Below are 12513 nucleotides of genomic sequence, written 5' to 3' on the forward strand. Positions count from 1 at the left end.
ACTTGACATATGTCGTCATCTGCTTCTGAAGATTTACATAGGTAGTTCCTCTGTGCCTGGAATGTGCTTCCTTATGCTTTTCTGAATCCTCTTTGAGATCCAGCTCAGGTTATTTCTTCCATTTAACCTTATCTTGTCCTAAAATCTCTTCCCCCTGCTTGTGCTGTCTTCCTTCCCCCTTCAAATATGACCACTGGGGCTTTATCTTGGCTTGCCTCTTCTTTGCCTCCATCACATTATATATCTGTGTATATGATATCTTCTATTTTCCCCAAATAGAATGAAAGCTTCTTTAGTGCAGAGACTGTTTTGTTTTTCTCTTTATTTGGGTAGTACTAATGCATATAGTACTAAATGTTTGTTGAGTTTTATTTACAGAGAATAGCATGAAATCCAAATAGATCAAATTTTTAAAAAACAGACAAACATATGAAAGTAAACAATTATGCCAAAAGTTTTAATAATAATTACCATTGGTACAGATAATAGAACTATCACATTTGACTTAAGTACATGAATCAAGAATTATGTAAGTAGTCCTGATGTTTAGGAAGATAGAAAGAATAACTGAAACCGACTATATACAGGGGAAATCCTTCAGGAAGCACCACTGTTTTAAGAACATGTAAGGATTGATTTTTCTCCTTATCTCAATTAGGAAAATTTCAAAAAAATGAAAGAGAATAGGTGTTTTTACCCTCCCCTTTCTGTCTTTTTTTTTTTTTTTTTTTTTTTAAGAAAAAGGTTGTTAGGAAAGCAGCAACTAATTATCCTATGTGGCTGCTTTCTTGATAAAACTATTGGGAGAGTGCCAATATATTTGTTGAGATATTATAGATTTGTGGAAAGAGCACTAGGTTTTGAAGTCAGAGGACTATTGGGATTCAATCCTGTTCCTGCCATTTATTTGCTGTGTGACTGTGGGCCACGTTAATTGACGTCTTTAAGCTTTAGTTTCGTCATGTATGAAATAGAAATAATAATACTTCTGCCTATTTAATAGGGTTATTGTGAAAGTTAAATAAGATTTTAAAGCACTTTGTATACTCTAAAGTACTATATAAAATGATGGATCATTACTGTTTTGTCCCCTGTGAAAATATGAGGAGAATAAAGTAGACTTTTGTGACCAGTTTTCTCTAGCTCACCCCATTTTGACAGTTATACAACTACAAATAATAGAGAATATTAAGGTCCTATACTTTACTGTTTGTGGATTTTAAAAAATGAACTGAGAATGAAATGAAGCATTAAAGGCTTTCCTCAAACACATCTCTCACCAATACATTAAAATTATGTGCCATTGAAGATAATTTTATTTAAAAATCTCTATTGAATTTATAAACACAGGACTTGAGGTTCAATTTTTCCTCTGCCACTTTCTGTATATCTTTGGGCAAGTCAGCCATTCTAGGCCTGTAAATTGAGAGGTGGTAGATTAAGTGGGTCCTCTTAGCTCTTTTTGTATATTCCCTTGCTTCCATGGTCTGGTGAATACTAATGTCAAAAGAGAAGGAAAACTGGAAGGTATAATTGATGTTCTCCAATGTCTCTTCTAGCTCCAGAACTATGATCTAGTATTTAGCTATATTTCCCTAGTGTCTTTCTTAGAAGATATAAAATGAGGAAATCAGGTTGGATGATTGATAATGTTACTTTTAATTAATAACCTTATGATTTATTATCCTGCATAGAAATTAGATAGAAGAATTCTCTTTTGACTTGGAAGTTATCCAAAAGCCCCTTTTCTAAGAGCTATATCTATAACACAACAAAACTTCCTGTAAAATCTACAATGATATGAAAGAGATAGATTAAGTATCTGAAAAAAAGTAGATTATCTTTTTGCCAAACCATGTTGCCTTTACAGCAAAGAATGGACTTAGAGGAATGACCTTGATTTGAATATTGACTGTGGTACCAGCTGCATGATTCCTGGGACAAGTTACTTAGCATCTTGGAATTTGCTTCTCATTTGTAATATGGGAAAAAAAAAAAAAACCCAAATGCTTATTACTACCCAATCAATGAGTATCAGTGTATATTTCTTAAGTGCCTATTATATGTCAGGCACTGGTATTGATTTTTGCAAAGAAGTCATAAGAGGAAAAACAATTAAAATATATAAACACATTATTGTTAGTGGAATAAACATTCTGTTGTTAGTCTATCAGCATGTGTATATGTACACACATATACAAACACATATGAACACATATCTGTAAACATACATACATATATGCTTTAGGTAATAAAGTGGAGAGTGACTCAGTAAAATAATATCAATCTGTCTTTCCTTTGAGATATTGTGCAGTGCTGTCAATGATATCAATCTGTTTACATCTACTAACCTATTTCTTGAACATTATTACTCTTCTGATAATGTCATTTGATTGTTTATATAGAACATAATCTCTGAAAAGCCAAAATTAGAAATAATTCAAAGGGCAGTAGAAAGATGTACTATAGAATCAGGGATGATTTATACCATAAATAAGAAATGGCACATACCGTGTCAAGGAAGTGTATGACCAAAACAACTGATGAGAATGAGAGATAATAGGTGAACAGCTGAGATCTTTGTACCTTTGAGACATTAAGGGAACTCAGAAAAAGTGGACTGGAAGAGTTAGATTGTTGGTGGAGCCTTTGTGGAAATCCTATGGAATAGCAGTAACAGGATGAAAAGGTATATAACTATAGCTATACACACATATATATATATGAAAATTGGATTTTTTTTTGACAAGATAATTTTCTAAGTTGATAAAAAATACTTAAAAGCATTTAATTATGCTTTATTGAATACTAATTTCCTCCCCACTGCATAGAATTCTCCCTTACATTATATCAAAACCTTTTAGACAAAACTGATGTTAATATTTTGGCAGAGTTTAAATAATTTTTCATTTGTAGCACCTTCTCCCTTTATTCTCTACCAAGAGTCAGGAAATCTATTTCATCAGTTCCTTGAGTCCACCAAGACTGTCCTGATTATTTCTTTTAACCTGACATGATTTGGTTTTTTGTTAAGGTGATAGATTCCCAATGGAATGATGCTTAACAGTTTGAGGGCTATTGCTGGAGCCTTCTACAGCTGGAACAAAAATTAGAATCTTGTAATGGTCCTTATGTAAATGAAGAGCAATAAAGCTTTATCCTATTGGGAAAATCAGAAAAATTAGAGATTCTTGCTTGGGAATCTTGATCAGTAATATCTACTGCATACTTAATTGTACTACTGAATTTTCTTTTTCTCCATTATACTTAATGGTTTTCTTATAGTGTCTGGAACATCCCTATTAAACCCTAGTCTTTTAACTGAGCTTCAGATCTACAATGTGTTAAATTCAAACTCCCTTTTGATTCCTACTTTTCTTTTTTTTCCATCCTCCCATTCAATTTTCTGAATCTCTACTAATTTATAATTATCTTGCAGTTCAAGTTTGGCTCTTGTTGCAAGTGAGTGATTTTCCAAACACAGTTTTCCTTTTCCACAAATCAACTTTCTAATTTGGTTTCTTGTTTAAGGACTTTCAGTTGCATTTTATATCCTAACTTCCCCATCTCCTTTTTCTCTTTAGATAGTAAAAAGAAACAGTGGTAGAAAAACACTGAATTTATGATTAAAAGACCTATGTTCATATTTTGCCTCTATTACTTTTTACTTGCGTGACCTTGGGAAAGTTATAGAACTTATTTTAACCTCAGTTTCTTCATCTGTAAAATTAAGACTTGGACTACATGGCCTCTAAAATCTAACCTAACTCTTTACCTATGTTGCTGTGAATTATAAATCAGTTTGTATATACTTTGCTCTAATTTACTAAACCATTTCAATCAAATAATTTATTCATATTGATAATGTGGACAAATGAAATTCTTTCCATTAAAAATGAAATATTGATTTAAAAACATTTTTTCTATTGAATAAAAGAGCCTCTTCCTATCTCTAGGAAGTATTTCCTAAGTTCAAGATGGATTATAGCTACTCTAACAGCTTTTAGAGCACTTTAGAGCCACTTTCTTTTTGAAATTGTGCCAGGCCTAAGCAGGGACTTTCAAGAATCAAATTAAAATTAAGTTAATTGGACAACGAATGAATTAAGTGATGTCTTACCCTAAACACAATTTTGCTCTGATATAAAAATCAATAAGATACCTCTTCAATTCTGGGATTTTTTCAACATAAGAATGCATTACACAGAAGATTGAGGCAGTATAGGTTTGAGGGGAACTCATTCCCACAGTCTTTATTCCTGTATAGTGAATCCTATTAGTATTGGAGTAGTTGGGCAAGGTAGAAGAGACAGAGAAAAATACTCAGGAAAATTAATCTGATTGTAAATATTTGAATTTCTTAATTTATGCTTGAACAATCACAATGAAGTACAGCCAGAAAAATACCTCCTTATGAAATTCCATGTGAATTCAATTTTGTTCACATTATTATTTGCAAATTCTTATTACTAATTGCAAACTAATGCCTGATTTGATATGTATTTTTTCTTTGCAGTCACAAATTCAGTTTTTTTCAACAGCCTCAGGAACAAAAGTTTGTTTTTTTTTTCTCTTCATTTTCCATTAACTTTTTCCTTTGTTTCTTTTTCTTTTCTTTTGAGTTTAGAGCTTGCCATCTCAATATCTCTTGTGAATATATCTTTCTTTCTTTTCACTCACATAGCTACCACCCTATTTCAAACTCTCATCACCTCACTCCCAGACTCCTATAATGGCTTTCTAATTGATTGTCCTACCTGGCTTTGACTGTCTTCTCACATCTCTATTTAGTAGTCTCCAGTTGCTGCCATCATCCTCAGGACTACACATAAAGTCCTTTGACATCTTCATAACCTGGCCTCTGATCTTTCTAATCCTTTTATACTTATTCCCCTCTGTACAGTATGATATAACTATACTGACTTAGTTGCTCTTATTTGCACATTATATACCATCTTCCTTTTCCGTGAATTTGCACTTTATATGTGACTATTCCCCGTGCTTGTAATGCCTCCTTTCTTCATCTTTGCCTCTTAGTTTCCCTAGCTTCTTTGAAGATTCACTCAAATCCACCTTCTGCAACAGGCTTTTTATCTGTCCTCCTAGCTGCTAGAACATTCTTTCCAAAGATTACTTTTAGTATACTCTGTAAAAACATTTTGTTTACCTAATTATTTATTTTAGATGATTTCTCTTAGAATATGAGTTTTTTGAGGACGGGGATTGTTTTTTGCCTTTCTTTGTATTTTCAGCACTTAGCATAGTATTTAATATATTTGGCAAGCAAACCAGCTATAATAAGAAAGCCAAGAATTAACATAATCACTATCTCCTACACAGCCACTGTAATGTGGATTTGTGAGAAACTTATCAACCAACTTAGGTTATAAAAAGAAGTGATATCTGAAAGAACATGGAGAATGGGAGAAAAGTCACAAGAATGGATGATGGCAAATTTCCTAATTTTAAAAGGAAAGAGAACAGAATCTACAAGCTTTTGGCCAATAAGCTTGACTAATATCCCTGGGGAAATTATGGAATGGTTTCTTAAAGGAATGGTGAACATCTAGAAAGGGAAACAGTGATTAGAGATGGCCAGCATGGTTTCATCAAGAATAGGTTTTACCAGACTAATCCGATAATTTTTTGACAGAATTATTAAACTAGGAAAATGAAATGCTGTGAATATAGTTTACATAGAATTTGATCAAAGCTTTTAAAAAAATATGAATTTTATAGTCATCAACAAACATGAGTGTTTCCATGTACAAATAAAAGAAGATTATATCTGATACAATCAATTTATGATACCATAGCTTATATTTTAAAGTATATGTTAACTTTAACAGAGATTCTAATTTTGCCTTAATTTGTGTCCTTCTGAACTTCTTTCTGCTGTCTTCAATGTATTTTTAAAAGTTTTTCGTTGACACTATTCTCCCCTTTGGGGGAGGCATTACTACTAATATCCCTTTCCATAACTTCTCCTCTGCCCCCCTCCCCAATAAAAGCCCTGACATGTAAATAAATACAGAAAAGCAAAACAAATTTTCATCTTGGTTGTGTTTTTAAATATATGAATCATCTTGCATATCTGATCATCCACGCCTCTAAGAAGTGCAAAGAATAATTCATTGTCAGTGTTGTAAAATTTTGATTGCTTGTTGTCTCTTTAACAGTTCTTTTTCCTTTACATTGTAGACATTACAGAATTGTTCTCTTGGTTCTATTCATTTCATTTTAGTTCATTTAAATCTTTGTAGGTTTCTGAAAATTTGTTGCTAGTTATTTGCAATACACACAGTCACTTCCCTTTGTCTTTGATCTTTTGGGAGTATGTACTTAGTATATAACTTTTTGTTTGAAATTGCTTTCCAGAATGGTTTTACTTGTTCGGCATCTATAGGTCCCATCAACTATATGTTAGAATGCCTGCTCTCCTACAAGGCTTCTAACAGTTATCTTCTTTGTTATTCTTCATCAGTCTGATGATTGTGAGGTACAACCTTAAAAATTGTTTTAAACATATATTTTATAAATAAGAAGTTACAAAAAATACATGCAAAGATAGTTTTCAACATTCACCCTTGCAAAATCTTGTTCCAAATTTTTTCTCCCTTTTTCCCCCACCCCCTCCTCTATACAGCAAGTAATCCAATATAGGTTAAACATGTGCAGTTCTTCTAAACTTATTTGCACATTTATCATGCTCCAAAAGAAAAATCAAATCAAAAAGGGAAAAAATTAGAAAAAAAAAAAAGCACAAGCAAATAAGCAACAACAATAAAAAGAGTAAAAATTACTATGTTGTGATCTACAATCAGTCCCCACAGTCCTTTCTCTAGAGGCATGCATGTGGCTCTTCCTGTCGCAAGTCTATTGGAATTGGCCTGAATCACCTCATTGTTGAAAAGAGCCAAGTCCATCACAGTTGCTCATCACCTAATCTTGTTGCTGTGTATAGTTGCTGTATACAATGTTCTCGTGGCTCTACTTACTTTACTTAGCATCAGTTCATGTAAATCTCTTCAGGCTTTTAAAAATCATCCTGCTGATTATTTCTTATTGAACATTAATATTCCATTACATTCATATAATAGAAAATTGTTATGACTGTCCATATTTATTATGAAGATTTAAAAACAACTCCTCTTTAACAAATCCCAAGAGATTATCCGTAAGGGAGAAATATATGTTTACTGTTACCTTGTTATTTGATATAGGTTTTGAAATGGCAATAGCATAGGAGCAAGACAAAGGAAAAACTGAAGAAATAAGCATAGACACAGAGGAAACAAAATTACGACTTTTTGCAACTTTTATTGAAATTTAGAGAACCCTAAAAATTCAACTAAAATGAAAAAACTCCAATAATGTAGCAGGATATATAAATTTATAAAAAATCATTGTTTCTGCATATTACCAATAAAACTTAACATTAAAGGATAGAAAGATCTATTTAAAATAATTACAGAAAGGATGAAATATGAATCCACTTATCAGAATATACACTGGGATCTCTGGATAGCTACATCTAGCATGTTGTCTTCACATGTCTATTTTTATTTATTTCTCCTTGAGTTTAGACACTTTTTTCTTTTGACTTTGTATTGGCAATGCCTTACATAAGTGTTTGTATATAGTAGGTGCTTAAAAGCTTGTTGGGGTAGATTGACTCGGGAAGAAAGCCAGATTGAAACAGACTGAGCCACTAGTGGGTACCTACAGAGATGCAGGCAGTGAGTACAGACGTAAAGATGATTCTTTCTGACAATTTGACAAGGGACAGGCAAAGATATAGTACACGATTATAGCCTTTTCATAGCTAAACTGTTTTAAGAAAGCAATCTATACTCAGTATCTTCACTTTTCTCAATCTCTTCTAAACAACTTTTCTGTCTTCTGACCTAATCCTCAATTGAAACTGCTCTCTCCAAGTTTACCAGCAATGCCTTAATTGTCTAATTTAGTGGCCTTTTCTTAGTCCTGATCCTTCTTGACTTTTCTTTTCTTTTTTTTTTTTTTTTTTCTTCTTGACTTTTCTGAAGTACTTGACATTATTGATCATCTGATTTGTGACACTTCTCTGCTGCTTCTCCTCTTACTTTTTGACTGCTTTGTAGTTTCCTTTTCAGGTTCTTCCATACCATCCCCACTAACTATGAGTGTCCCCTCCAGTCATTCCCCTTTTTGCCATATACTGGCTCACTTAATGATCTCATTAACTTCCATAAATTGTTATATCTAAGCAGGTGACTTCCAGATGTCTCTCTCTCTCTTTTTTTCCAAATTTATTTTTTTAAATAAAAAGGGTTAAAAAAAAGAAAAACATAAAAGGAATACAAAAGAGAACACTGTCATGTGCCCAGCAGAACATCAGGGAAGATTTCAAATGTATAACAAATACTAATTTTAAAAAGTATATATAAGTAGAAGAAATTATATTCATGAGTATCCATCTTTTCTTTACTTTCTGTAAATTGTTCTTTTGTTCTCTGCTGCACACCTTTTTTACTTTATTCTTTTTTCCCCCTTTCATTCCCCACCGTCAGCCACCCTCAAGCAGGCTATAGTTAAGAAAGGCTATATATATATACACATATGTAAATATATACAAATGCACACAGAGACACACAAATATCTTTTCTATCCTTGCTGACCCTTTGCTTTAATTCTAATACTAACTAGCCTTGCTATTATTTAATTTTCCCCATCCATGGATCCCTCCCTTGTCTTCTTCCCTTATCCTTTGCTTTCCCTGTCCACCCATCCCTCCCCCTTTTTTCTTTATAAATTTTTGGAGGGTGCTATAATCTTCATTTTATATATATATATGTGTGTGTGTGTATATGTGTGTGTATCTCTATCTAGCTATCTATCTATATGTGTGTGTGTATATATATATATATATATATATATATATGTAATTTTGTTTTGTTTATATAACCAAGCAATCCCTTTTCCTTGAAATTGATAATGGCCTTATATGTTAAGTTTTTTATTAAGTTCAGATTTGGTTGATAGAAAGCCTTGAAAATCTGCAAGTTCATTGAATGTCCATTTTTTTTCTCATTCAATATTATAGATAATTTTGCCGGATATGATATTTTTGGTCACAAACCTGGTCCTTTTGATTTGTGGTAGATATGATTCCAGGATCTTTGGTCTTTTATTGTGGCTGCTGCTAAGTCCTGACAATTCTAATTGTAGTTCCAATGTATTTGAATTGTTTATTTTTTTCTTGTTTCTTGTAAAATGTTCTCTTTGATCTTGGAGTTTCAAAATTTGGCAATAATATTCCTATGTATTTTTCACACGTTTTTCTATTTCTATTTCTTTTTGTACTTTTCTCTTTGTACATGTTCTATCACTCTAGGACAGTTTTCTTGGATTATTTCTGAATTATTGTGTCAAGGTCCTTTTTTTGGTCACAAATTTCAAGCAGTCCAATTCTTATATTTTTTCTTCTTGATCTGTTCTTCAGATCTGTTGTTTTTCTTATAAGATGTTTCAAATTGTGTTCTATTTTTTCATTCTTTATAATCTGTTTTGTTATTTCTTGGTCTCTCATAGCCGCATTGGCTTCCCCTTGCCCAATTCTAATTTTCAAAGAGTTATTTTCATTTTTGAGATTCTATCTCCTGTTTTTAGTAGGTTAGCTTTTTTTTTCTTCATAATTTTCTTGTTTTTCTTGGGTAGTCTTTATTTATTTAAAATTTCCCTCAATGTTTCTCATTTGATTTTTAAATTCTTTTTTGAGTTCTATAAATTATCTCTGGGTAGGGAGCCATTTCACACTACTCTTTGCGATACAAGCTTTTTTTTTTTTTAATTTCAATGTCTTTTGAAGATAAACCCTAGTCTTCCCTCTTCCCAAAGTATATTTCAATGGTAGGGTTCTTTCTTTTTTGCTAGTTCTTTTTTTTTTAATTAGTTATTAGTGTAAGCACCTCTAATCCTCGGGATGAGGGGTGTCTCTGGCTTCACTTCAGCCCTCTCCTCTGACCAGGAACCCTAAACCAAGAGTTCCACCCTCCAGCAGGTGCCCACAGTGTCTCTGTCCTCTTGCCTCTGCACTTACTGGGTACTGGTTCCTTCTTCCCCAGGACTGTATCTCACAGCACTGGTCCTGGTGTTCCTAATCAGTCAGGTTTCCTCTATCTTCCCAAACTCACACCCAGATTCTACTAGCAGTTGGGGATTTGAAAGTCTTTGGGGTTGCTGCCGAAGCTAGCCCCAGGGCTTCCCTCTTGTGGTTTCTGCAGGAACTAGCCTGGAGGTGTTTGCACTTCTTGTGAGTTAATCCTGACCCTGGGTCTTTCTTCAGATCTCAGATTGTATCTGGAGGACTCATGTTCTGCTTCAAGTCTTAGTGATTTTTCAAGAATCTATGTTTATCCTGAGGCACAAATTTGTTCCATTTGTGTAGGAAATGGGGAGAGCTTGAAATTTACCAACACATCTCCAATTGAAACAGGATATCCTGAAGGCATCTCCAGCTCACAAGATGTCCAAAACAGAGCTAAACGTATTTTTCCCACCCTCTTCTTCTTAATGTCACTTTTGATCTCTTGCTTTCACTCAACCCACACATCTAATCCATCTGCTCAATCTGGTCATTTTTGTCTTTATATACATATATATCTTCCTTCTCTTCACTCAAAGAGCCACAATTCTAGTTCAAGCACAGGTCTTTCTACCTCCAGTCTCTCTCCATTTTTGTCTTTTCTTCACTCAGACTTAATTTCACTATAAAAAATTCTGTGACTTGTTTGATGAGCAAACCTCTAATTTGAGTTCTATTAATGTCATGTTCTAAAAAAGTGTTCACAGATGGTCATAGTTAACCAACCTTTTAAAAGTGAGATTCTTGAAGCAATGTTTCCTTTCCCAATAACCTATCTTTTAAGTTTGCTTTTGAAATAATAAACTTTGGTTTGAGATTTGAAGAATGAATTTAGAAAAGTCAAGAGAATATTTTGGTTTTTCATTTGTTTATTCCCTTGCACCACAGTAGTTACCTAATTTTTAAAAATTAATATGATTATTTATAGTCTAATCAGACCATGATTGACAGCATTATATCTGGAGACCTTGGAGAGTTGTTGAAAATCTGCTTTTCAGTAGATTATATAGCTTAATTGCAAGAAGTAGTCTGATGTGGCCTTTACATTTTTACAGAGCAAACTTTGGAGGGGGAGGAGAAGGCTGTGGATGAAAGGCTTCCAAAGGGCTTTCGCTATTTTGAATGTACCCTCTATAATTTGTTTTTGTTGAGCAATTTAAAAACTTGGTTTCTTCAGTTTCCAGGAAAACTATTTCCTAAACACTATTTAATCTCCCTGTATTCAGCCTTTTCCCCACTGCCTCTTTTGTCTTAAATGTTGTCTCTTCTTCTCTGTCCTTTGAAATTCCTTCCTTGAGAATCATTTCCCTCAAAAAAGCCTTTCCTGTTCTCCCAGTTGTTAATGTTCTCCCAAACTATTGTGTATCTGTGTGCAGTGTCAGCTCCTGGTTAGACCTCAAGGACTATTTGGTTTTTCACTTTCTCTTCCTAGAATTTTAGAATGTTCCTGGAATAAAAATTACTAATTGAATTAAACAACTTCTTAGTATTAGTAATATATTTTAATTAATATTTAATGCTGAATAAAATTGTTGAATTTACTTGTTATATGTTGTGACTGGGAATAATATTAGGAAAGAATATGATATTTTCATGACCTTTTTTCTCCTTTATTCTAATGTAGTCTATGCAAGCAGCAAGATGCCCTACGGACGAGTTGTCATTGAGCAACTGTGCAGTTGTCAATGAAAAGGATTTCCAGTCTGGCCTGTAAGTAATCATTAATACAGAAAACAAAAATTTATGAGGACTGTTTTAGAAACTTTTGGATATTGCTCTTTTGACCTGAGGAAATTGGAAATGCATTTATTCCTTCATTTCTTTAGATGGGAAAGTAGCAGAGATGGGCAAGAGTTATTTGCTTTCAGATTTAATTTAAACATTTTCTTAATCATAAGCATATGTGGACACAGTGGATAGAGCCTGAAGTCAAGAAAACTCATCTTCATGTTCATGTTCAAATGATCAAATACAGTCTCAGACACTTACTAGCTGTGTGACCCTATTTGCCTCAGTTTCTTTATCTGTAAAATGGGCTGGAAAAGGAAATGGCAAACCATTCCAGTATCTCTAAGAAAACCCCAAATGGAGTCGCAAAGAGTCAGACATAACCGAAGAACAACAAAATGCCTCTATATTATGTAGAGGCATAAATATGGAGTTTTTAGATTGTTTTATGATGACCAAACTGATAGGTGTGTGTGTTTTTTTTTCCCATATGTATCAAAACCTTTGCAGCATAAGGACTGGAAGATGGATCTTTACAAGTAACATTTAAAAAAAATTAAAAATTGTTGCTAGCCTGTCAGTTATATCTAGCTTCTCCTACTCACTCAGTGCCCAAAGTTATGAAATCCTTTATTCTAAAACTTGTATTAATTTTAGGC

At 33.2% G+C, this 12513-nt stretch overlaps 1 protein-coding gene across 1 annotated transcript in view; it reads left to right on the forward strand.

Annotated features, from left to right (window-relative positions):
- NSF (N-ethylmaleimide sensitive factor, vesicle fusing ATPase) overlaps positions 1 to 12513 on the forward strand; it is a 199771-nt gene that overhangs the window by 25579 nt on the left and 161679 nt on the right. The window contains exon 3 of the mRNA XM_031968650.1: positions 11751 to 11836. Coding sequence (XP_031824510.1) covers positions 11751 to 11836 — 86 coding nt within the window. The remainder of the gene's footprint in view (positions 1 to 11750; positions 11837 to 12513) is intronic.

This window comes from Sarcophilus harrisii, chromosome 4 (genome assembly GCF_902635505.1).
Source record: "Sarcophilus harrisii chromosome 4, mSarHar1.11, whole genome shotgun sequence".
NCBI classification, from domain to species: domain Eukaryota; kingdom Metazoa; phylum Chordata; class Mammalia; order Dasyuromorphia; family Dasyuridae; genus Sarcophilus; species Sarcophilus harrisii.